This window comes from Knufia obscura (assembly GCF_036327395.1).
Source record: "Knufia obscura strain CCFEE 5817 isolate CBS 148926 chromosome Unknown scaffold_2, whole genome shotgun sequence".
Classification (NCBI taxonomy): Eukaryota; Fungi; Ascomycota; class Eurotiomycetes; order Chaetothyriales; family Trichomeriaceae; genus Knufia; species Knufia obscura.
In genome coordinates this window covers 34,099-58,475 of record NW_027042688.1, presented here as the reverse complement: position 1 = coordinate 58,475, position 24,377 = coordinate 34,099, and the positions used below count along the sequence as shown (strand labels likewise).

The 24,377-nt window shown below is 51.4% G+C and overlaps 12 protein-coding genes and 2 non-coding genes across 14 annotated transcripts; 5 read left to right on the top strand and 9 right to left on the bottom strand.

The window, feature by feature from the left end:
- Positions 1-443: 443 nt before the first annotated feature.
- On the bottom strand, positions 444-2,431 carry PMZ80_001867 (uncharacterized protein; the record flags this gene model as incomplete). The annotated part of the gene is made up of 2 exons (XM_064870304.1): positions 444-567; positions 621-2,431. 2 exons carry the CDS (start codon positions 2,429-2,431, stop codon positions 444-446), a joined length of 1,935 nt encoding a protein of 644 aa, XP_064732757.1.
- Positions 2,432-3,022: 591 nt separating this feature from the next.
- Positions 3,023-4,351, top strand: AOS1 (E1 ubiquitin-activating protein aos1; the record flags this gene model as incomplete). The annotated part of the gene is made up of 1 exon (XM_064870303.1): positions 3,023-4,351. One exon carries the CDS (start codon positions 3,023-3,025, stop codon positions 4,349-4,351), a length of 1,329 nt encoding a protein of 442 aa, XP_064732756.1.
- Positions 4,352-5,150: 799 nt separating this feature from the next.
- RIT1 (tRNA A64-2'-O-ribosylphosphate transferase) lies at positions 5,151-6,930 on the top strand (the record flags this gene model as incomplete). Its single annotated transcript, XM_064870302.1, has 2 exons — positions 5,151-6,735; positions 6,782-6,930. The coding sequence occupies 2 exons, from the start codon at positions 5,151-5,153 to the stop codon at positions 6,928-6,930; spliced, it is 1,734 nt and encodes a 577-aa protein (XP_064732755.1).
- Positions 6,931-7,045: 115 nt separating this feature from the next.
- PMZ80_001864 (uncharacterized protein) lies at positions 7,046-7,957 on the bottom strand (the record flags this gene model as incomplete). Its single annotated transcript, XM_064870301.1, has 2 exons — positions 7,046-7,381; positions 7,430-7,957. The coding sequence occupies 2 exons, from the start codon at positions 7,955-7,957 to the stop codon at positions 7,046-7,048; spliced, it is 864 nt and encodes a 287-aa protein (XP_064732754.1).
- A 699-nt stretch (positions 7,958-8,656) lies between these two features.
- PMZ80_001863 (uncharacterized protein) lies at positions 8,657-11,560 on the bottom strand (the record flags this gene model as incomplete). The annotated part of the gene is made up of 1 exon (XM_064870300.1): positions 8,657-11,560. One exon carries the CDS (start codon positions 11,558-11,560, stop codon positions 8,657-8,659), a length of 2,904 nt encoding a protein of 967 aa, XP_064732753.1.
- Positions 11,561-13,080: 1,520 nt separating this feature from the next.
- YOP1 (ER membrane protein DP1/Yop1) lies at positions 13,081-13,779 on the top strand (the record flags this gene model as incomplete). The annotated part of the gene is made up of 4 exons (XM_064870299.1): positions 13,081-13,338; positions 13,393-13,401; positions 13,487-13,550; positions 13,601-13,779. The coding sequence occupies 4 exons, from the start codon at positions 13,081-13,083 to the stop codon at positions 13,777-13,779; spliced, it is 510 nt and encodes a 169-aa protein (XP_064732752.1).
- Positions 13,780-14,344: 565 nt separating this feature from the next.
- On the bottom strand, positions 14,345-15,146 carry PMZ80_001861 (uncharacterized protein; the record flags this gene model as incomplete). The annotated part of the gene is made up of 3 exons (XM_064870298.1): positions 14,345-14,538; positions 14,586-14,975; positions 15,074-15,146. The coding sequence occupies 3 exons, from the start codon at positions 15,144-15,146 to the stop codon at positions 14,345-14,347; spliced, it is 657 nt and encodes a 218-aa protein (XP_064732751.1).
- Positions 15,147-15,683: 537 nt separating this feature from the next.
- Positions 15,684-17,350, top strand: PEX3 (peroxin; the record flags this gene model as incomplete). Its single annotated transcript, XM_064870297.1, has 2 exons — positions 15,684-15,841; positions 15,892-17,350. 2 exons carry the CDS (start codon positions 15,684-15,686, stop codon positions 17,348-17,350), a joined length of 1,617 nt encoding a protein of 538 aa, XP_064732750.1.
- Positions 17,351-18,416: 1,066 nt separating this feature from the next.
- On the bottom strand, positions 18,417-18,815 carry PMZ80_001859 (uncharacterized protein; the record flags this gene model as incomplete). The annotated part of the gene is made up of 1 exon (XM_064870296.1): positions 18,417-18,815. The coding sequence occupies one exon, from the start codon at positions 18,813-18,815 to the stop codon at positions 18,417-18,419; it is 399 nt and encodes a 132-aa protein (XP_064732749.1).
- A 339-nt stretch (positions 18,816-19,154) lies between these two features.
- Positions 19,155-19,266, bottom strand: PMZ80_001858. Its single transcript has one exon. It is a non-coding gene; the product is annotated as a tRNA-Tyr (tRNA).
- A 175-nt stretch (positions 19,267-19,441) lies between these two features.
- Positions 19,442-20,110, bottom strand: PMZ80_001857 (uncharacterized protein; the record flags this gene model as incomplete). The annotated part of the gene is made up of 1 exon (XM_064870295.1): positions 19,442-20,110. The coding sequence occupies one exon, from the start codon at positions 20,108-20,110 to the stop codon at positions 19,442-19,444; it is 669 nt and encodes a 222-aa protein (XP_064732748.1).
- An 837-nt stretch (positions 20,111-20,947) lies between these two features.
- On the top strand, positions 20,948-22,408 carry TRM61 (tRNA (adenine-N(1)-)-methyltransferase catalytic subunit trm61; the record flags this gene model as incomplete). The annotated part of the gene is made up of 1 exon (XM_064870294.1): positions 20,948-22,408. One exon carries the CDS (start codon positions 20,948-20,950, stop codon positions 22,406-22,408), a length of 1,461 nt encoding a protein of 486 aa, XP_064732747.1.
- A 322-nt stretch (positions 22,409-22,730) lies between these two features.
- Positions 22,731-22,813, bottom strand: PMZ80_001855. Its single transcript has one exon. It is a non-coding gene; the product is annotated as a tRNA-Cys (tRNA).
- An 89-nt stretch (positions 22,814-22,902) lies between these two features.
- Positions 22,903-23,592, bottom strand: PMZ80_001854 (uncharacterized protein; the record flags this gene model as incomplete). Its single annotated transcript, XM_064870293.1, has 1 exon — positions 22,903-23,592. One exon carries the CDS (start codon positions 23,590-23,592, stop codon positions 22,903-22,905), a length of 690 nt encoding a protein of 229 aa, XP_064732746.1.
- Positions 23,593-24,377: the final 785 nt, after the last annotated feature.

Sequence of the window (24,377 nt, the reverse complement as noted above, 5' to 3'; positions counted from 1 at the left end):
CAGATGGGGTGGATTCGGCGTCGGTAGGCACCATGAGCTGGGTTTGAGCTCTGAGGAGGAAATCATGGGCGGCAAATCGTCTCAAGGATATGGTAGAATGAGCATGATTTTGAAGCGCGGCGTAGCACATCGCAAACTACTGTCATATGCTCCAGGAGGGCACCAGGTAGTAAAATGTGCATTCAGCCCAGATGCCACTCGAATTCGAGCTCATCTAGCCGAAGTAGACTGCGACCTTATCAGCATTCATGAGAAATCTGATGTCCAAAACTCTGAGCCAATCGTATCTGACCTCTACGCTGGTCTACCATGCAAGAAGGAATATGCAAATGAGTCAAACACTGGGTATCTCCCATCGCCGAGCATGGAGCGAAACCTCAACCGTAAGCAACCATAACACATTTACCATGAACCATCAAATTCCTCAGTCATGCTTCGTCAAGTCATCTAAACCCCAAATCAGCCACCTGCCTCAAACCCGCAAAACCATATGGCACAACACCCTGCACCGCAACACAACTATTCGGACATTGCGTCCACAGCTTAACGAGGATGTATTTGCCTGATCTGACATCGTATTAGCATACTACACAGTAGGCACAAGAGTAAGGAGGACTTACACCTCCGGCTCAAAATTCACCCCGACACCACCACCACCTGCTGCACCACTTGGGACCTGGAACGTGGCGTGTGGCGCGAGCGGACCTTCAGTATCATCTGCCTCGGTATCTGAATCTGCGCGGCGACCGCGGAGCATTTCGTTGCAGCCGGGTAGACGTTTGGTTGAGACGTGAGGATGAGGTTGGGGGTGGGGATACGGTGAGTGTCTCCTGCGCTCGTATTCGTCGCTATCGTGCAGCGGGTCTTCGCTGTTGCGCTCGGCATACCGCGCCAGATTCGCATAGGAGTAAGCATCACTTCTCTCGCCACGTCCACTCTCCCTTCTTACACGCGATTGTTCTAGGAAGCTACGCTGACGATATTCGGCCTCTACGAGTTCGCGTTGCGCGCTTGGGACGTCGCGGTAGGGAGGGGCTTCATCTTGCTCGTCTTGTTCGTCTTGATCTTGGTCTTCATCGGAATCAGAGTGAGACGGAGACGGCGATTCGCTTATTGTGGGGTCACCTTCCTGTTGTAGATATTCGGCTTCTGCTGATGCTGATGCGGCGGCGGCCCGCCAGCGTCGAGCTCGTTCGGCTGCTTGATGAGGTGTGAGTGTTGAAGTTGAGGTGCTGGTGTAGGAAGGTCGATAGCTGTCTGTGTACATCGTGCGGCGGGGTGGGTAGTCGCGATCGTAGTCTGGGTCGTGCCAGGGCCGAGGCGAACGTGGTGAAGGGGCGGTAGAGATTTCGGGGTCGGGTGGAAGTCGCTCGATTGTGGTTGATATGCCGGTCGTTGATGGTAGATGAAATGGTTCGTCTCTTGTGCGCGAGGGCTCGCGCCACTGGGAGTCGGCTGGATCTGGTGGTTGACGATTGCGAAAAGAGCGCATAGGTGAGCGGGTGGAGTGCATGTAGTCGTGTGATGGCCCGTAGCTGCCGTATCGGCGAACGCGGTGTGAATGATAGCCGGCGGGGAAGAGGCTGTCGTAGCAGGTTGTCCGTTCAAGAAGCTTATCTTGGTCCATGGAAATGAAGACCATGCCTTGAAGGGGAGACGTATCATCACGAGGGTCGTGCTTGGGTAATTTGATAACGAGTTTCGATAAGCTGAAAGGCCAGCCTCCTTGATGCTTCATCAGAATCGTGCATTTGTGCTTCTTCGTCCGGAAGACGTCCTTGTTGTCGGCTTGATAGAGTCTGGATCTCGCTAATTCATCTGCTGGAGGAAGTGGATCTTCTGGCCTGGGATAGTCGAGCACTTTCATCTTGAGGTTGCCTGGTAGTAATGTACCCTCCAAGCCGTATATTGGCAGCGTCCGATCTTCCGAAGAGCCATCATCCAACTTCCTCCGCTTCGAGCGTCCGCCATCTCGGATCGAGTGTGGCTCCATGTCCGCCTCAGCAGAAGGTGATCTTGCCCTTGTGGTGCTCAGCGAACCGGCAAGCGGAGTGGCATTTGAAGCATGGTCAAAAGGATCCTGCCTGGCAAGCCTTTCCATGCGATGTCGCTGGCGGGCGAGTCTCTCTCTTCCAGCGGGCAGTGATCTCCGAGCCTGGACTATAGAGGCGGCGCTGGCGCTTGTTTGAGGTTCGAAGAGGCCTTCTTCATTCATACTCCGAGCATGTGAACTATTCTGGGGTCTCCTTCCCTCCTGCTCCTGGCTTTCCCGATCCCGCCTTTCACTGTCTATGGCTTGTAGAGCGAGTTCCTGCTGCTGGGTTGTGTGACGCTCGGAATTGGTCAATATGCTTCGTAGAGACTCTAGTCGGGCATTAATACTGTGTGTTCCAGAAGTTCGTCCCGGTCGGTCCGGACGATCGCCCTGCATTGTTATCCTCTGTCCTCAAGCTCATGATACGGTAAAGCGTACCATTATCGAGTAAGACAAAGGCAAACGCTTTCGGGCGGCTTAAACAGGTACAGGGCGACAGTGATTGTGTCGAGTAATCGTGGAAGCGAGAGCAGATGCGAGAGTCGTTTGAGCAGGTTTCTTGGAATATTGCGGCATCCGCAGTGGTCGTAAGGTGCTCAATCTAATGGTGCGTTGTTGGTAGTCGGGGACAGATGAGGTGCGGTCAAGTCACCTGGTGGGCTAGTCAAGGCCTTTGACACTGCATACAGGCACACCCCACATTCTGGCCAACGGGCATCATAGGCTTGCAATGCATCTCTCGGGCCGCTAAAATGCTTCTACGACGTACGCTAAAATGCGCAGGCATGCACTTAAAGGCGCGTCAGCATCTGAGAGACGCGTTTCCGGAGCTCACATTTTGATCACTTCTCAGCTGAGGCCAACCATTTGCGACATCACATTCATTTCTACGGCGGCTGCTATCGGCTTCCATATGTTCGGTACTCCCCTCAAGCTCTCCATCATATTCGCGCACTAGCCGACCAGATCTTCCCTTCACTAAGCGACATGGATAACGACCTCGAGCCTCAGCCTGCAGCAGTAGCAGCAAACGAGATGAGCAACGGTGCACCTACAGAACTTCCCATCCTTCCTGGTCAAGCGCAAGACACCACAATGATGGCACAGCCAATCGCAGACCCTACCGCTGTGCCAGTGATGCCTCCAATGCAATCAATCTCAGCAGACGAAATAGCCCTCTACGACCGACAGATACGGCTCTGGGGTGTCAAGGCGCAAGAACTGATACGAAATGCGAACATTCTACTCATCGGCATGAAAGCGCTGGGCAACGAGATCGCAAAGAATTTAGTGCTGGCAGGCATTGGTAGTCTCACAATCCTCGACCATGAAAATGTGGTGGAAGAAGATCTGGGTAGCCAGTTCCTGATCACTGAAGATGACGTTGGCAAGAACAGAGCAGAGGCGGCTGCTGTTGAGCTGAGGAAGATGAACCCAAGGGTCGATCTCCTTACAGACCAGGAAAGCATAATGACGAAGATGCCCGAATACTTCGCTGCCTTCCAGATCGTAATTGCGACTGGTCAGCCTTTCGAGATGGCTTCTACAATCAACATGTCCTGCCGGATGTTCAATGTCAAGTTCTATGCAGCAGATCTACACGGCATGTACGGCTACATTTTCTCCGATTTGATCATGCACCAATTCTTGCTCGAAAGAGACATTCAAGGCAACATCCCAACAAAGAGCGGTGTTGCAGAAACGTCGACGAGGATGGTCATAGGTGTTGAGGCCAAGAAAGCGAACAACAAGATCAAGGAGGTTGTCACCAAGCAGGAGATGTACTGCCCGCTGCTGCTTGCCAATTCATCACCTCTGCCCCCAGAAGCCACGAAGTCGAGGAGGGCAAAGATGCGAGTACCACCACTTTTGTCCTGTCTGCGAGGGTTGTTTGAGTTTCAGAAGCAAACAGGTGGCAGGTCACCAGGCGCGAGTCGAGAAGATTTGGCTCTCTTTACCAAAGTCACGAGTGAAAAGCACCTCGAGCTACAACTTCCTCACGAGACCTTAACATCTGCAGTCTTTAGGAGTTTCTTGCAGAATCTAGGAACAGAGATACCGCCAACAGCAGCCTTCTTAGGTGGTCAAGTCGCTCAAGATGTCATCAATGTGCTCGGTCAGCGAGAACAGCCTTTGCAGAACTTACTGCTCTTCGATGGGGAGGAGTTCAAATCACCAATCTACAGCATGCAGCCTATGTTCGATCCAACCCTGAGTGTGTCAATGGCTGGCATGGCAGCAGACGATACAACTCAGGAGGCCCTCAGCAATGGCAACGGCGTACAGACGAATGGAACCACTCAGGCTCAAACCTAGAAGGCGAACAGTGTTGAGGAGGGTTACGCTCATCTAAAACCGTTCACAATGCAACAGCTCATCGACTACAACGTCGATGCGATCAGTGGAAGACGCCGGTCGGTCGACATGATGGATCTCGCGACGAAGATATACCAAAACGATGTGGAAGTCACTGCGTATATACTCAGCTTGGTCAGGACCTATGATGCTCAAGTGACCCGGCCGAAAATCTAGAGCAGGAGCGAAAGCGGGTCAGGCGGTAAGGCGATACGAGGAAATGCCGATGTGGGAGAGGAAGGTTTGACGACGAGATTGGTGTGCCCTGCTGATATGATACCCTTGATGTGAGGAACGCTGGCAGGACGCCAGAGTAGCACCGGAGTCTTCAGCAGATGATGGACACAGCTGAGAGGACCAAGTCGTAGTAGAATGAGACCCAGCATGAGGGAAGCTGTCACCTACCACAGATATGGAGCTACCAGTTCTAGGCCAATGCGGACTTACGAGCCAAGACATTTTCGGAACAACAAGCGCCATCTGAGAGTGAATACAAAGTGAGCTTCCACCCCAATCAACCAGAAAAGCTTTGACTTCGGCTTCACGATAGGAGTAGATCTATTACTCGGTTTTGTTCATTTCATTATCGTCTTCGCCAGCGAATATGTTTCCAATGACCACGTAACGACTGCCTTGGGAACGCGTCTAGGGTCACAGTGCTGCTCTCAACATTTGATACTAAGTCCAAAACATCGGGTCGCCCATTTCGTAAGCACCCTGCCAAAGGTACATTTCAACTTCCAAAGCACATGCCCAAATCATGGCCGACGAGTATAGCCACCCATCTTCGAAGTCGAGTGATCAACAAGATACCAACCTCACGACAGCAAGCACATCGCCTGTTTCGAAATCCGCCTACCCAACAACTCTAGCAGATCTAACCATACACTCACCCGATCACGACCCGAACACAGCCTCAACCTCAATCTACAAGACCTTACACCATCTCCGCAAAGCAACACTCTCAATACCTAACCGCTTACTATCCGTCCTGCTAGACGCAGAATTCATTGAAGCATTATGGGTCCATCTGAATGAGCACTCTTCTCTTTCCCACGAAGCAGGTCGCGATGGAACATGGCCCCTCATCCCCAACGAACGCTCAGGCTCATGGCCACTCGATCCATCTGTCAAAATCACAAGTCAGGAGTCTTATCTAATTCGTTTCTCACCACCGCAGACGAGCGCGTCGACGCCATCGCCACTTCCTTCTCCGTCAATTTCTACTTCGCATGAACGTGAACGACCTATCCTGATGAGACGGCAGTCATCGAACCGATCTCATACGCAGACTCAACAACAACAGCCAGTAAGTGCCTACTTCAAATCCACAGACGGCCATGTAAACCAATGGTCCTTCAGTACGCGCCGGTTGAACCTTCAACCTCTACATTTACTCGGCACCGCGGGTGGCGGTGTGCTAATCGACACGACGAGGCGTGGAAAGAGCTTTCCTGATGCGTTGAGACGGACCGTGGCGATCTGGTGTTGCGTTTGGAATAAGGTACTCTTTCCTGAGATTGTGGAGTCCGGGGCGTGCGATTTCCAGGCATATGGGCTGGAACGTGGCGAGATCGCGCAAATAGAGAGTAGGATACCGAGGTTTGTAGAAGATTGTCGGGGGCTCGGGCTGGATTTGCAGGGGTTGGCGAAGAAGATGAAGAGGCCTGTACGGTGTGTTTGGGTGGTTCAGCCGACGATGCGGGATGACTGGACTGGCGCGTTCGCGCAACTCAGCAAAGACATTGAAGCCGAGCGACAAAAATGGAGGAACATGGACATGGATGTCAACGTACTAGTCTGCTGTTCTGCGTCGAAGGTGGTTGCGGGTGCAGAAATGAGTGACGAGGGCTACATTCAAGGTGCCGGCGACGATGGAGAAGGTTGGAGTCGCGGTCTAACAGCGCGTGTCTTCTGGGAGAAGAAGCAGGAACTCATGGATGCCGTCGATAATTCCGAAGATTTGGAAAGCCTGGTTGACCGCTTGGTCACGGAAGACAAGTATAGATCCAGCTATGGGCCAGGAAGCAGTGTTCTGATCTCGCCAACACGGAACATATGCGTAGGCAGTGGCGAAGGGATCTTGATTGATCATGACTTTGATCTGGTCATTGATTGTAATGCAAGCAACGACGAGCCGAAGCTGAAATTGCTGGGAATGAGGTGTAAGGAGGGGAAGGTGGGGAGTAAGATGATGAGGGAGAGGTTACCGCAGATTGCGGCGAGGGTTGAGAAGCAGTTGAGGACGTGGCCCGAGAAGAAGATACTGGTCAAGTGCTCGAGTGGGAAGGATTTGTCAGTGGGAGTTGTTTTGGTGATTTTGTGTTGCTTTTATGCTGATGATGGTAAGTCGTCACCGACCATGCTTTGCTGCTAGCTAATCTCTTCCAGGCCAAGTCAGCTTTCCTCAGACACACGTTATCGACAAGCAGTTCATCAAGCAGAGGCTCGCATGGATAACCTCATCGAAACCAGATGCTAACCCGTCACGAGCCACGTTACAAGCTGTGAATTCGTTTCTCATAGGCCCTCCGGATTGATACCCAGATGCAGCTGGACCGGCAGCTGTAATTTCTACTACCGACCACCAGAACCTCTTGCTGTCGCTTCTTGCTTCTTTCGTGCCCTGTCTCTCGGCCTGATGGTCCTCCCTTCCTACGAGTTGTTCACAGCCTGCACGATACTGCCTGCCTCACCCTCATCCAAGTCATCCAACGTCTTCATATCTTCGGCCGAGATCTCGAAATCGAAAATGTCTGCATTGCTCTTTATCCTTGCTGGTGTATCACTCTTCGGCAGTGTCACCCAGTTCTTCTGTATCGAGTACCTGATCAGTATTTGTGCTGTCTCCTTGTTGTATTTCTTTGCTAAGCTGACGAGTGTCTCATCGTAGGCCTTCTGGTTCCGCACCAGAGGAGAATACGCTTCGACGATGATTCCGTTCTTGTGACAGTAGTCCACGATCTCGCGCTGTTGACTGAATGGATGGAGCTGTGCACCTTAGTATTATCACCATGTAGAGGGTAGCGTGTTACACACCTCGATTTGATTAACATGCGGCGGCCACACATCGCCCAGTCCCTTTAACCCCTCAATATGGCCAATACCAAAGTTACTCACCCCAATCGCCTTCGCCTTTCCCTCCTTATGCAACCTCAACAACGCGCCCCACATCTCCTCCCTAGCCGCCTTTCCAGCATTCGGCGAGTGAATCAGAAACAAATCAACATATCCATCATCCCCACCACTTCCCTCGTCAAGCTTCTTCACACTATCCACACATTTCTGGTAGCTCTTCTCTACACTCCCGCCCGCAGAGAGGATCTTGGTAGTGATGTAGACGTCGCTGCGCTTCACGCCTGATTTCCGAACTGCAGAGCCGACCTGAGCCTCATTTGCATAGAACTGTGCAGTGTCGATGTGTCTGTAGCCGGCTTGAAGAGCGGTTGTGCAGGACTTCTCGCAGACATCGGCGGGGGATTGGTAGACGCCGAAGCCTAGGCGGGGTATTGTCTGGGAGGAGTTTGGGAGGGGGAGGGTTGAGGTTGCTGTCAGTTTTGCTGACATCGTGGAGGAGTGAGATATTGGTTGTCGGAGGTGTGGTTTTAGCTGGTTGACTCGTGGGATTGTTCTCGAAATTGTAGAACGTGCGCAAAGCATACAGTGATGTTGGTTCGAACAATGTATAGCGAGTAGAGGTATGTATAAGCAGTAATGTTTTTTGCTGAAATCGAGGACATGCATTCAGTGACGATCGCGAATCATGCAATCATGACGCCATCGTACCCTGCAGCGGGCATAAATCCGAAGAACACGCGAGGATCTAATCGATACGCGGCTGCCTCGGGGCATGCGAGGCACTGCAGGCGAGGACAAGGGACCATCTTCATGTTCAATGCATATCATGTATTTGCGTTCATGCTCACAAGCAATACACCAGGTAGATCTCGACCACAAATCAGACATTACTAAATCACTAACATAGCCAAACCCAACAGCATGCCTTGCGTTGTACAAGACTGCTCTATGGATATCCAGAGTCCGGCAGAAGGGTATCTTCAAGAACAGAATGGGGGAATTTGCCTCCTTTCCATCATCACTTTGCTTACCCTTCCTTTCCTTCTACCTTCCGTCTTAACTACCCAAGTCGTAATGGGCATTCCTTCATCTCTTCGTGTCGCGTGAGTTCTTTCCAAGCTTCTCAAGAACCTCTCCTTCGTTGGTCTTGCTCGTTTTCGCCCAGTCTTCCCTGCACATTTAGTACACTCAAGACACCATTGTCGCACTAGCACCAGGTTCGACGGGATCACTACTAAGGAACCAATCTCTTTTGTTGAACTTCTTCGCTTCTCTCTCAGCCTCCATAGCATCAGCATCCAAATCATGATGCTCATCGACTCCCATACCAATGCCGCTGTCCTCATGTAGTCCTGAGGCCCTTCTTGCATCTTCAGCCATTGCCGCCTTGATCGGCGACGTGAATCCTGTCTTGAAAGATGGCAGGTCAAGTGGTCCGCCACGAGAGATCTCGGCCATATCGTCGTCGTCCTCTTCTTCTTGAGAGGCTTGGGTCGGCATTTGCGGTTGCGGAAGCTCGGTTGTGGGTGTAAGTAGAGGTGGGTTTGTGATGGAATCGTGGGCGGTGGCTGGTGGGAAGCCCACGGTGCGCGCCGAGTCGGGCTCTGGTTCCGTATCGCCTCCTGCTGTGTTGGGCCGTGATAGCTTTGGTGACTTGGCCCTTTCGTTCTCTTCAACTTCCGTGATTGCGCGCTTGCGCTTCTTCTCCTCAAAGGCCGCGATAACATTGCCATACAGTCTCGTATGTTCTTCAGCCTTCCCTTTTTCTCTTTGGTCCAAGGTCTTCTGGTCCTCGGCAGGCAATAGCAGGCCTTCGAGTTCGGTCATAAATGCCAGCATTTGGTGTGTGAAGTTCTCAAAATACCACCACGACTGATAGCTGATGGCACCGCCCGATCCGAATTGGTTCATAATGCTTCTGAAGAATCTTGTTTGCCAGTCGATGAGGCATTGTGGATGATGCCCTTCGAACGCATCAGGCAGGCATTCAAGCCATGACACGAGCCTGACGATCAGGTCGGTAGACACGTCTTCTTTGGACAGAACACCATCCGCATGTATTGGCTCTTGAAGCATTTTAGCGAAATTGCTCGTAGGGTCCTGTTCAGCTGCATCGACAAGTGGGTCAGGCTCTGGCCCAAGCAGGGCCCGGAGATCGTGCTTCAGTATGCCCTGGATGGCTGGGAAACATTCTGGTGGAGGGTTGCATTCTTGCAGCGTCAAGTCTGGATCAACCACCGAGCACATATCCAGCCACATCTGCGTCCTGGTATGAGGGACTTCGAGCATTCGGTTGAGTTGTAGCGTTGAGGTTTGAGCTGACCTGAGCTTCCTTAGGAGATTTGTGAAACGCGCAGCAGGTACAGCTTTTGCTGCAACGACATGTGGAGGACATTTCTCCTCGAATGAGTTGATCAGAAAACCAACAAGTCTATTGCTGATACGATCGAAAGCATTCCATACTGCTTCAGGAACATCTTGTAAGACCAATGGTGTCATGTACCTCAAGATCTGTCTGTACATTCGCATGTCGCATTCTTGAATCCAAGGTGCTAAGCATTCCAGGTTGAACAATTTGGACACTGGCACAGTCATCTTGCCGTTGAAGGCCGAATGGTGGTTGAAGAAGGATTTATCCTTGCACTTCCTGAATGCATCGATGACATCTATGCAATATGAGCGATACAAATCGTGTAATAATTTTGCTATGTGATGGTCATAGCTTTCATCAGCAAGATACCCGTGTATATCTGGTAGCTCTATCGGACTTTCTTGGGAGGAAGGCACCGGCTGACACAGAGTCGTTTTGGAAGGCATGGAGAGGTAGGTTGCTAGAGTGCCGGGCATGTTGGCTCGGACCGATGGCAAAGCATTCAGCAATGTCGCGGACAAGTTGCCACGTGCCACCTTGATGATCGGCGTGTTGACGAATTTGCAGTCCAGTTTGTGGCTCGTTGGCTCTGGTCGCGGCCTTGATTCATTCTGCGTTCCTCGAGTACCGGGGGCTGGTGCGGGAAAATCTGCGGTTTCCATTGTCATCCTTGGAGGTAGCAGATTCAGGTTGACTGGTTTGGTGGAGAGCTGCAAAGGACGACTGGTGGAGGCCGACGATGCTGGCCTTTCCGGCACGGGACCGGAAGATGTACCTGGCCTGTCGAAGGTATCGAAGCCCGGATCGTTGTCGTCTGGTACCAGTGAGAGGTCGACATAGTGGTACTTTGACTCGCCGCGCACGCCCAGCCGTCTTGTTTGGACATTGGGAAATATGATACGCACCAGCTTGCCAAATGAGGCTGGGTTGAGAGTCGGCACTCTTTCATTGCCACATCGCTCAGTGTACCTTGCGAAGACTCGATCTCTTCGTACAGAGTTGCTGCTTCTTTGACATGTTTCTTGTAGCCATAGCATGGCAAATACTTGCTTGGCTTTTTCTGACTTTCCACCAGATCCTTCGTTTTTCTGGACTTCGTTTGCTACTTCTTTGAGTGTCCTTCCTCCGTACTGTGCTAGAAGTCGGCGCAATTCCTGGTCGTTGGCCAGACTCGAGGCTGTTCCTTTCCTTCTCTTAGATGGTCCGTTCTCATTGTTCGAGTCTTCTGGAGCAGGCGAGCCTTCGTAATGCTCTGACGCGTGCCTCATGTGGTGTATATGTTGTGTCGGCATGCCATATCCCGTCATTCCATCTGCATACTGTATCGGGATAGGCTGCATATTTGAGTAGCCATGTTGTGACATAGGTCGCATGTCATGCTGGGGCATGATCTGGTGCTGCTGCTGAGGACGGATCTGCTGCATATTATGTTGATATGCCAACATATTTGGGTCGTCCATGTTTGGGGGCGGAGGATATTGTGTCTGCTGTCCACTTTCTCCCACAAAGTACGCAGCCTGATCTATGGGCGCATTTTGATTCGGTTGTACTGGTTGGAAAGCATTTCCTACTCCTACCGACTGCAAGCTTCCTGATGAGCCTCGGGACTTCGGTCGCAGTTGTCCATGTGATGATGCAGCTGAAGCAGACCGAGATAATGCTGGAGGATGATCAAGTGAGTTCTGTCGCGATTGAGGTCGTTTGGCTAGGGTGTTGGCCATGTTGTCTGTGCGGAAATTTCGAATTCGAGGAAGCGATCTGTGTACACAAACAACGGCGCACGGGTAACGGTTGAGTATGCGATTTCAACGTGGAAATTGGCAGTACGAGAATAGTATCAGCATGCCTGGAGAACGTTGATGTTCGAGATCGTTGGTTTGGTCGTTTTGTTGTTGATGTCAACACGGCTGCGACATCGTCTCTGTTGTGGCTAGTCGTCGTTTGTGTCTGCGCAAAAGCTCAGGAGTGTCACCAAAACGCGTCGGAAACGATTTGCGATCGGTAGTCGGAAGAAGATTGAATAAGCAGCAGCGAGTTGTAGCGCGCGACGACGATATCGACCTCCTGGTTGTGTGAAAGTGCGGTGCTTAACAGCAATGTTTTGAAGATCTGGGAGAGCTAGTCTCCCAGCCAACCTGCAAGAAGAAGGTCGGCTGGTCTTTTTCCGGACTAGCATTTGCTTGGCCATCGTCTCTCATCTAACCGGCTGCTTTACTTCTGAAGCATGTCGATGTGTTTTACTTTACTATGATGTTCGATGATGTCTTGTGGTGCTCGTGGTCCTAGAGAAGGGATCTCGGAGTGCTGCGCTTTCCGTATTGCTACGATGGAGAAGGGGCGTGGCGTGGAAAGCATTATCGAGTCCTCTTCACTACTTGGTGGTCTTCCTATTCCTCAAACGTGTATCTACCAATGCAGCATCAGTAACCCTAGAGAGACGCAACGGGGCTTGCTTAACGGACAATGGAGCGTTATCCTCATCATAGGTCAGAAGAGTGGAATTCAGGTCTGAACACCGTCGTCCATCTTGACTCGTCCACTTGCAGTATGTTCGAGTTTCGCAAATTTATTCGTCAACCTTGAACGCATCACTTCTTCTTCCACACCCAACAGAGATATAGCACCAAACCGGCAAGCATAGATGCCTACGAACGCAAGCTTCTATTCATTCATCTTTCGTAGGCATGCTTGGAACAGCAACGCCATGCAGCCTCTATGCATCGTACCTACCTACTTGACGAGCGTTGTACGAAGGACATACTTGTCACGTGGTCGAATCTTATCTTTGGTGATGGAAAATTGCATGTGATAAACCGGGAACCCCTCAACATACACCCAACCGAACCAGGTCGAAGGACTCTCGACGCCTCAACCTACGAAGGAGGATTCTCTAGCCAGGAAGATATCGCCATGGTTGTGGAAGCCGCAGATAGGTCTACGTAAACAAAACAAGATATGTGACAGGACAATTGTCGTTCCAATTGGCGTCATCGCATTTGACTTGCATGAGGTGACGCACCTCAGATTCATTTCGTTGGGCAGGACCGCAGCTGCCGCCAAGCCCACTCTCTGAACAAGATACGTTTCAGCAACACTCGTGCCTGCTCCTTTCTCATGACGAAGTAGTACTGAACATATTTTGAACTTCTTGCGACAACCAACAATCGCGACTCACAATCAGCACAACTTTCATCGCAGAATAACCGCCAAACATCCATACACCACAAACACACCATCCAAGATGTCGTTCCAAGATAAGGCACAACACCAGGTCTCGCAGCTCGATAAGGAGTTGTCGAAGTACCAGATGCTCAATGACTTCGAGAGGCAGACTAGTGTCCCCAAGGTGTACGCCATCCTTGGTCTGGCTGGTCTCTACTTCTTCCTGGTGTTCTTCAACATTGGAGGTGAATTTCTCGTCAACTTCGCCGGGTTCATCCTACCTGGGTACTACTCTATGGATGCCCTGTTCAGCGCAAACAAGGTCGACGACTCACAAGTAAGTCCTCAGAGACCCGACACTCGCTGAATTGATTGACTGACACGTTGATAGTGGTTGACAGTAAGATACCCCTCCCTTCGCGCCGGACAGTTGATCATAGACGAGACGGCCTTGGAGAAAGAGAACAAATACTGACATGCACCAGTACTGGGTTGTTTATGCATTCCTCAACGTTCTTGAGAGCCTGGTGAACGCTGTCTACTGGTTCCGTAAGTCGACACTTTTCCCACTCTGCGTACCCGGCGCTAACATGTGATAGCATTCTACTACGTCTTCAAGTTCGTGCTTATTCTCTGGATGGCTCTCCCAATGACCAACGGCGCTCAAATCGTGTTCCGATCCGTCATTCAGCCAGTCTTCTCCCGATTCTTCAGCCAGTCCGGCAGCACCGCCGCTGACCTCCGAGCGAAGGCTGATGCCGCGACCAAGAACCAGTAAAGCGGTCATGGCGACGGAAAACAGGCAGTAAGCAATGTAACGAACCAGGATGGCGAAACTACGCTACAATGGAGGACAACAGCGGCACAGCGGTAACTGGTAAGCGAAATGCTTCAGTCCAGTGAAGAGATGACTTTATGAGACATGCGATTGCGCAAGCGCACATATGAGCAAGATGATCTATTGTTATGAGTTTATGTGGTGGTTTAGATGCAGAGGGTTGGCTGGCAAGGGCCGCGAGTATAGGAGCACAAGGGTGGGTTGAGGGCTGGCACAGCTTTTCCCACTATCAGTCAGGTCAGATTGCCTCGTATAGCTTAAGTTGGAACTGTTGTGCACTCAAATGCACTGTTTCTTGATTGCTTGCGTGTTTTACATGTTGCACCACCTCAAATGGGGGTCCTCCTCACAGACCCGCGATGCTAACGTGTACTTGCTCGTCTATGCTTGCTCGTTCATGCTATTCCTGTCATACACCTCAACTGTTAGACTCAAACATTTGAAACGACCATGTGTATGTCCTCCGGGTATCATAAGACTTCCATTTCGTCCGCGACATCTGTCATCAGGTCCAGCCGCCGAACCCTCGATCTAGGCTCTGCTGCTGTCGCGGATTGACGAGAATCTTGTACGGGAATGGATTCTGCTCGCTCGTCAAAATGGGCGGGATGTGATCCTTATCTCTGTTGACTATAGCCACGATCTTCATGGCAGCCTTCTGTAGAGACGTCTCCATTGCCCGTCGAACCTTTATTCGATCTGCCGGAAGTCAGCACGGAAGCCGCACCATCACGGAACCTTCTTACCTGCTTCACTTCTCGGTCTCGCAACGACGACCTGAACGACCCATTCTTCCCAGCATACCTCTTCCTCCGTCTGATGACCACCTCCCAGTCGACCGAGCCAGCCACCGGTTATACCCGCCTTTCTCCTCTTTCGGTCAAACAACTGAACCACGATCTCGCCTCGGGAACCATTGGCGCCGGCATTCGAAGACGATGTCAGCTGGCTGACGAGAGCCGCTGCATGAGCATCTATGGCGGCTGAGATCTCTACCGGTTCGTGAATGGCAGGAAGTGGGATGGGTAACGACTCTTGGCTGCGACCGCTGCTGTATGAAACGGCCGAGGAGGGAGTGTACAAGGACGGCCGGATGGAGGGAAAGTATCGGTGGAAAAAGATTGTGTGTAGGACTCCTGCGAAGTTGTTGTTAGTATCATGCAGCCGCTGTTGCTGCTTCCATTCGCTAGCCACCAGGTCACACCACTGTCGTGCATGGATAGACGGCTCATACCTTTCACAATGTCCCTCACGAAATTCTGATCCGAGAAGACTTCAAGCACATACTCCTTATGTGTATTGGCCATGCTGTACAAAGATGATCGTAAAGTCGCGTTGGCAACTCGTGCTTAGTGGGGCACGGGCAGTACTTGAGGAAGGGATTATCGGCTTGCCAACAATGGGCGCCGACATGAAGAAAAAACGTTCATAGCATGGCGACAAGGCCAGGAGCGTCGTCGCTCCTAAGTGGGAGTCACGGTTCAGGTATCACTGCTACATCCCAGATCCTTTGCAATGCGCAGCTTGACTCAACGAAGCGCATACCTTTTCCTCAACGGTCGGCGCCTCAGGCTTTCAAATTGACGTCACGAGACCAGTCATGCCCCCAAGCGGGCATATAGTCGGTCATGTTTCGCGACACGTTGATGGCAATCCTGCCTCGGCATCTGAGGCCTTGCCGTTCTGGTTCATCTCAATACAACTTGTTGACCAGCATACTCGGGGAGCAAAAGCTTAACACCCGCTTCAAGCACCTCATCGCCGACCATTGCGCCTACTTGATACCTCATCGCACCTTCCTCGCCATGACGCAGCTGCCGCAACCGTGATAGGACCTCATCACTATGTTATCAGCCACCCGGAAGTGGCTGTGGAGGAAACGAACAGGGATCGCGGTTGGAGCTGCCGTTGTCGGCGGCACGTATATGGTAGGACAATATGTTCTCAGCAAGTTCAACGACGCGAGGGAGCGTTCGCAGCTGGACAAGATCGCGAAGGAGAAGTACGACAGGTTGTCCCATCTGTGGCTGGACCATGCTAATGCCCAACCAGTATCAGAAGGAGATTCGAGCAGAACCAGATCGACTGCTCCATAACAGTGCTGGCTCTGCTACCTACACTGACAGAGAACATCGTCGATGCACTGCCGGCCGAGCAGCTCACCCAGGAATTACAGCAGAAGAAACAAGAACGATTACAGCGCGCCACCGACGGAACAGCACCATCAGAAGCATCAAGTCTAAGAGACGGAGATTCGGCAAGTCTGTCGAGCTTCCAGACTGGTAGCTTCATGCATACCAGTCAGATGGACCAGAGTCACATTCCCAGACCGAGAAGAACGAAGGCACAGCTGTGGAACGAACTGAAGATCACGAGCATTACCCGAGCATTCACCATGATATATTCGATATCCCTTCTCATACTCCTCACAAGGATACAATTGAACCTCCTTGGCCGGCTGAACTACCTTTCTTCAGTGGTATCCTTATCACACCCTCCTCTGCCAGGACGATCAAGCACTATTTCCCTCGAGAACCACGAAGACGACTCCGCCGCAAATTTCGGCAACGATTTCGAGACGAATCGCCGATTCCTCACCTTCTCCTGGTATCTTCTCCACCGCGGCTACGCACAGATCATGAACAAAGTGCGGACGGCAGTCGAAGAAGTCTTCGGAAATATCTCACCAAATGAAGGCATCACCCAGCAGAGATTGAGCGACCTTGTCCTCGAAGTGAGGAAGAAGGTAGAAGGACAGACAGAGCAAGAAAGATACAGCACAAGATGGCTACAATTCGTCCTACCGCCACGAGAAGAGGAAGAGTCGTTACTCGTGGAGAGTGGCGTCATAACACCACCAAGTACATCCTCAGGCAGTGGTAGCGATAAGCCATCTCCACCAGCCTCAGAACCAAAGCGTACATCCTACGTCGATACGTCGAGCGGTCCACTGCGGAGACTCCTCGATGAAGCTGCAGATCTCGTCGACTCGCCCTCCTTCTCAAGGTTACACCTGCTCACCCTGAACAGCATGTTTACCCACCTTATCGACAACAGAGTAATAGCACAGCTGTACCCACAACCGAATACTCAGTCACCACCACAGTCGGATACATCATCACAGTATCCTGGCGCACACCCTCGCATCCAAGAACTCGACTCCGCGGTTACTGTCATCCCCAGCGAACCACGTGTCAAACTCGCGTCGATCCTCGCTATTCTGACAAGGCAGGCCCACGCCATCGGGAATGGCAGCAACCCGCCAAACGAGTATCTGAGCAAAGTCGATGCGGAAGTCAGAGAACTAGATAGTTTCGCGGCGGTGATATACACGAGTAACCTGGAAGCTGGAATTGAACAGCAGCAAGAGGCCAGGACTGAGGGTGAAGTCAAGTCTAGTCACGGGATTGGTGTGAGTGACGTGGGGGATGTGCCTGTGGAGGAGATGGTTGAGTCGAAGTTGGAGAGTGCCTGGGAGAGGGTGGCAGGAAGCTCAATCGCGAGTCGGTGATAACGTTCAAGGAAGAGATCTTTGCAAGCGACAACTATTGTATTTTAGGCAGGTAGCACGAGTCATGCATAAGGTGGATGAGCTACGCCATGTTACTCGAGCGGATCCAGCTCAAGCAATTTTGTCCCTGAGCTCGTTCTACTGTTTCGGTCAACACGAACTCGAGATATTGAGAGCAAGGCAGGCAGGCGGCACTGTTCGAAGGTGAGCTTCTTCTGCTGGAAGGATGTTCTAAACTGAGCACGGAACCTTGAGCTCAATCCAGGTCAATAACCATGTGAGGATGTTTTGGAAAACATGGAAGATGAATGCCTGTCAGCTGTTCGAATGCCTATACCCTGGGACTTCCTGTTCTATTCCTTTTCTTTTGCTTCATACACCACAAACTCATCTGACTAACGAGACATAGTGCAACCACATACCCAAGAGTCAAGCGCAACATGCCTCCGAGGATGGCTCGGTCGAAGACATGGCTTTGTGCGCTTGCCGCTTTCACAAGACAAAATCATTCTTGAAACACCGCAAGAAAGATGATAGGAAGGTCGTCGCTGCCGTCGGAGGTACCAGCGGAAAACAAACTTGCTAACGGCTGCTGCGGCGAGACGGACAAGTATTTGGACGGCAAGGAGAAGTAGTGGGCCCAGCCGCCGGGCGAGAACGAGTCACTTTTCAACACGAGGGTGCAAGCATGGCTCAGTCAGAATACCTGCTACTGCTCCTGCCACAGATATCAACAGTTTCGGCGACGTCCTTGGAGGGTTTGGTATGGCATAGCTATCTTGTTGTTTTAAAGCAGGCAGTACTAACCCTCATATTCTGCGTCTAGCAAATTTGTGCTCAAGCCCCTACAGCAAGGCTGTCAGCTCGGTAATAGGGAGTCAACTAATCTCAGACAGGAAGAAGTGGGGCTTTTTTGTCCGCAGAACAGATGAAGGGCGTGTATTTGATATTCACTGGTCGCATCCTTCTTGGTCTGGTTTTGCGTTGTTTTCAGATAGAAAATTGACTGTAAGTAGCGAAGTTTTTAGACATGCGATTGCAAGTCCTTGATGAATTCCCCTTGCTACTACTTCTCCTCAGCCTTCTTCATCTTCCTCTGCTCAGCCTCTTCTTTCTCCATCTGCTTCTTCCGCTCAGCCTCCTGCTCCTGTTTTCTCTGCCATCTCGCCCAGCTTGGTCCCAACGGATCCTCATCGGCCCTCCTCCTCCACAGATCATCCTCCTTCTTCGCCTTATGCTCCGCCTCAGCCTTCATTATCCTCTCTCTTGACTCGGCATCGAGTCCCGCGCAGAGCTTCTCCATCGCAAGGGTGGTTGGGGATTTTAGTGGTTTAGGAACGGGGTGGGATTTTTGGCGCCGGTTCAGAGCTTCTACGGCTTCAGGGAATTGGCGCATGCGTTTCTCTTGTTGATCGATGCCTTTGCCGTTTTTACGGGCGAAGAAGCCTTCATATGTGCCTGCCATTCGCCGCGGGCCATGCTGTGTATTGGAATGCGAGGGATGTGATTGGAGGTGTCAGTGGTCTTGGTGGTGTAGCGAATGTGAGACGGTCGTAGTCAAGGCCTGCTTGACGGTAGCTGGATATGGTTGGAGGTGTCGGCTCCTGTTCGATGTTTTATGGTTGTTATTGGTAACGATTGTAGTTGGTACCACAAGTCCTGCTTGACGGTAAATGATTGTGATGTGGTTGGTAAGCGGGAGTAACAAAAGACAGGTACCAGGGGGATAACAGCAACATATATCCACGTAGTATTCAGGCTACAAGTTCTTCCTGGTGGGTTTTTCCTAAAAGGCAAAAATGATTCCCACCAGTGTGCATCGAACACACGACCTTCAACTGTTCTGTGGACAAAGGATCCCAACCATTCCTCTTTGTCCTTTACAGGCTGACGCTCTGCCACTGAGCTATGGCGGGCTTTGCTGTTGAGCTTGAACACAAATTTGCTGATGCAGAATATGAATTTTCGTTCTCTTTGTGGTGGTTCTGGCCATATCCCGTCATTCAGAGCAGGCATCCACTGGAAGGAGACACAAGCTTCATGCTTCAACCAAAACACCATAACCTTTGAAGTCAAACTTCGCACACCTTCTCAGTCAATCATGACATCGTCGCCATTCTCTTTGTTTTCGCCGCTACCGCCCTCCTTCTGCTTCGTCAACCTCCAGACCTCATTGGTCAGACTGGCAACCTCGAATCGAAGTTTCTCAATCTCCTTGTCTTTGTCTGTTCCAAGCTTCTTTCGCATGTACGCGATTTGTTTGGTCTGGCGCACGACCAGAACTCGAAGAGCATCGTTCGCTTCTGTGGCGCGGGCTAGGCCGTTGTAGCTCGTGGAGAGGTCGCGGTAGATGTTGAGGTTTGGAGATGGCGTGGGTTTGTGCGTCTGCTTGCGTACTGGGGCTGTCTTCATGACTACCTTGGACTGGGCGTTGCTGGGCTTGGATGGCGCTGTGGGTTTGGTCTTCGGTCGGGTGGTGAGAGCAGCGTGTGCAGCGGGCTCCAAAGTTGCGGGAGGTTCAACATCTGGAAGATTTGCTGCTAGTAGCTCTGCAATTGCATCGGACGCGGCCTTTGCTCGGATAGCGTCTTGGGAGTTCTTCGAATTGGCTTTAGGCATTGTTAGATGGTGAGCATTGAAATCTTCAGCTGAAATACCTTGCTCCTCGCGCTCGTCGATCATCATCGTGTCCAGGTTGGTCGACCCTGTACCCTCTCCGTTCACGATCGTATTAAGCTGATCATCTGCCATGTTCTCCATGTTGCCAGGGATGAAGTGTGAGGATGATTCTGGGAATACAAAGGTGGTGGTCGAAAGCACTAAGTTTCCTTGGTGCGTATGTCGGCTGCTATGATCAGTTTGAGATATGCGAGGAAAGCTCGAACTGGAGGAAGATGGGACTGCTGATATAGTTCTCGGCTTTCTGGTACATTAGTAGTTGTGACAGTGTATAGTAGAAGTGCAAGACATCAGGCTTGATTACAGCAGTTAGTGGTCAGTATCACACTCTATGAACGGCGCTTGCACTTCGGTCAGCATAGCGGTTACCAACGGACATGTTGACAGCAACATCAAGCTTGTCACAAGGGCCGCTTTTGCTCGAAAATACGAGCATTGTCTTTGTGGGAGTCAGCAGCTGCACAGGAGATCGAGAGCGATACAGCAAGCGTCCCGCTGTTCACAGGCTCAAGCCAGTAACATAGTGAAATAGTATTCGGAACCGCATCGTCGGGCTGGCATGGAAGTCCCCAAATGGTGTTGATTCAGAATGCCTCAAGATTGCGGGAAGTTGTGAGTAGGAGTGACTTCGAGTCACAACGGTCGATGATTCGTTTCGCAGCGCCTGACCCATTTATACTTCGCCGTACAATACAGTCGCTCGTTCCGGCGCAGAGCACATCCATATAGCGCAAAACCGGGCTTGATTTGTTCCAGACACTCGAAGTGTACGAAAAGCAAACAAGCACTCGATCATAGATTCGCACGCTTCACTCGGGGCCCGAGTAAGCCAGGAATGCGCAACTATCGATTGTTGTAATGTCTAGTGTTGTTGCGAATCCCTAGCTAGCAGGAAATCGAAAACCGAGACACGCCAAGATGCACTCTTCATTCTTCAGCCCAGGTCCGACCACGACCGAAGGTCAGACTGCGTCCCTCCATCTCAGCCGCGACCAATTACTGCCCGTCAAGCTATCTACAATAGCCTCGAAAGCCGAAGACCAGGGTTATGCGGAAGGAGTTGTCACAAATACCAGATTTGGCTCTTTTCCACACTCGACGTTGATAGACATTCCATGGGGCTGCCAAGTGCTCGCAAGCAAAGTCGACACGGGCACTCGAGGTAGAGAGAGCTTCAATCAGAGCCGGAAGCGTAAGGCGAATGCCATCAGCACTGATTCGCCGAACGATAGCGCTGAGTCTGCTGCACTGAAGCAAGCTACGACTGCTACTTCTGGCTTCATTCACGTTTTGCCGCCGACACCGGAGAGTTGGACGACAAGCTTGCCTCACCGAACACAGGTGGTGTATACGCCAGACTACAGCTATGTCTTGCAGAAGATACGAGCGCAACCGGGATCGACGTTAATCGAAGCAGGAAGTGGCAGTGGGAGCTTCACACATGCAGCGGCTCGAGCAGTATTTCAAGGCGAAAGGCCGGAGGAGGGTCGTGAACCGACACAAGGCCAGAAACAGAGCACGGGCAAAGTACTCACATTCGAGTTCCATAAGGAGAGATACGAGAAGGTCGAGACTGAAATGAGGGAGCACGGCCTTGACTCGATTGTCACGGCAACACATCGAGATGTCTACAGAGATGGATTCTGGCTGAAAGAAGCAGACGGCTCCTACCGGTCCCCAAATGCGAATTGCATTTTCCTCGATTTACCAGCCCCATGGGAAGCACTACCACACCTGACACGGCAAGGCACACCGGAAAAGCCCTCAGCATTAGACCCGAGCACTACCGCCTACATTTGCACGTTCAGCCCCTGCATAGAACAAGTCCAGAAGACAGTCTCCACAATGCGCCGCCACGGTTGGCTAGAGATCGAAATGGTCGAGATCCAACATAAGCGCATTGAGGTAAAGCGGGCGTACACAGGCCTGAAGTACGAGGGTATGAGAGGTGTCAACCCTGTGGCTGCGACTGTGGACGAGGCACTTGATAGACTGCGTGAGGTTGAGGCGAATGCAAAAGAACACCAGCGGGACACGACAGGCAAGTCGAATAAAGGGAAGAATGGCTCTCAGCAGAACAGCAGCACGGAAAGCGCTGTTCAGAAGCATTGGGATGAAGGTATATTGATACACAGGGCTGAGCCGGAGTTGAAGACGCACACGTCGTATCTTGTGTTTGCCATCCTGCCAAGGGAGTGGACTGAGGAGGACGAGCAGGCAGCCATAGCACAGGTACGACATGATGGCTTGGAATCGTCTGTGAAACTTCCAAAGTCTGGAAAGCAACAGAAGAAGGAAGCCAAACTGAACAAGGGGCGGGTCAATGGTGAAAAGGCTCGCGTGGAAGATGATGATCCAGCAGTAGCCGTAGGTGGCTGAAAGTCGTTAATTCCACCGACTATATTACCATTGCTTCAAGTTCAATCTGACCACCATAGGACGATCAAGTCTCTGGTCAACCTCCTTTCTCTCTGGAATACAGCCTCCAGACTACCAGCAAGGTTTTTATGATCGACTGTGTTTCAGAGAGTAAATCTGTACTCAAGCATAATTCGAGCGATTCCACATTCCAGCAACACTGGATATTTACCGAAGGCCCGATGTGTCCATGCAAACTCGCGTCTACATGCATCCCAAACAACGCCTTGCATGCGAAGGACCAGCTCTCCTAGCAAAGAGATACGGCCAACAAGCTCAAAAAAGTTCTCGGCAGGATTCGAACCTACAACCTTCCAGGCATTGCCCCAACTGCAACCGGACGCACCACCGTTGTGCTACGAGGACATTGTGTTGATTGGTGAGATGTATTTGCGACAGCTGACATATAAGGGATCGACAGTGGGCACGTCCGAGCACGGACAAAGAGGTCGAGCTCATGATCTCCATTCGGATTGCACCTCAGGACAATGGCCAGAGACACCCCTCACGCCACCCGAGAGCGCACGATAGTCCTTTCTGATCGGCTTCGGCACGGGTGGGTCAGCTTCCCAGCGGTGTGCATCTGCTTGGCGGGATCGAGCTTGTACTAGTACTTGACATGCAGCATCAACACTGTCCCTGAAGTTCTGCTCGGCATGAACAACGGCGTTGTCGTATACTTCGTTGATCAAAAGGCGATGTTGCACATGTTCGTCCTTCAACTTGGATATGCCTTTCTTGAAGTCAATCTCTATCGACGTTCGGATGGGACCAAGACTAGCTTCTAACTGTTGATGATAGCGTTCCAATGGTCGGCCGGAGCGGAAGTACTCCCTAAAGAATACCTCGAAATTGGTCAAGTTCTTATAGCATCGAGCTTGAGTCTCGAACATGCTGTCAAGATTCTGGGTAAATTGCCACTCTACGTTTTGCACCATCTCTTTTAACAACCTCTCGGCAGTGCTTCGATCGATGTGCTCACGGGCCCGCGCAACGAATATTGATCTCCGGAACTGCTCCTGCTCAGCATAACCTGGACGGTCCTGGTCTTGTTGTGTCGCTCGTTTATTCCAGTAAGCCTGCCACTCTTTTTCGCCACTTACAAGCTCGGATCGGTCTGTCCGTCGGATTGGTGATCGACACATCGGGCACGTTAAGTTCTCACGGATCCAGCGTAACGAGCAGTCGTCTGATGCATGGAAACAATGGAGACAGGGCTGATGTTGCAGTAGGATGTCGGTATCTTGGCATTGCTGTTGGCATATCGCGCATTCACTTTCGTTATTACGAGCTGTGTCAGGCAGGCCGAGCGATAGATTGACATTCAGGAGGTCGCTAACGTCCACCGCACCGAGTGGCTGGGGTCCGGAAAAGCTCGCGGTGACTGGTCTAGAAGGTTGAGGCATGGCAAGAGTTTGACCTGCAAACTTTTGTAGATGTCTAAGGGGTTGGTTGAGCTTGTAGCTGCACGCTGTCGGAGTTGCAGCTTCATGCCGTTCTTGTAGTTCCAGAAGTTGCAGCGGTCAAGCAGCAGAACTGATCAGCCAAGTGTCTGTCTCAACCTGTTCCGGATCGTGATTCAGTACAACAACGAGATGACTTACACCAGTACGGTGCGATGGCAGAGACATTGCATCACATCGTTGAGTCCAACACTATGCCATACCCAGAGGTTCTCTCCTCGGTTCACAACACAATTGTTGGTCAGTCACCTGCTAACCGTAGCCATGTCCTGCTCGCATGTTTCAGTGCCTCAGAAACTACTCGGTAGTCATTGTCAGTATCGAGCAGATCCATTGTGCCTTCTGAGTCTCGGTGTGGCCAGAGCATCGATCTTTCACGTTTTGACATGACTGCTGCCACTTTGCCAGCTTGAGAAAGTTATTCATGCTTCAGGCATTCTCTCATAAGCAGGACGCGATTGGAGACA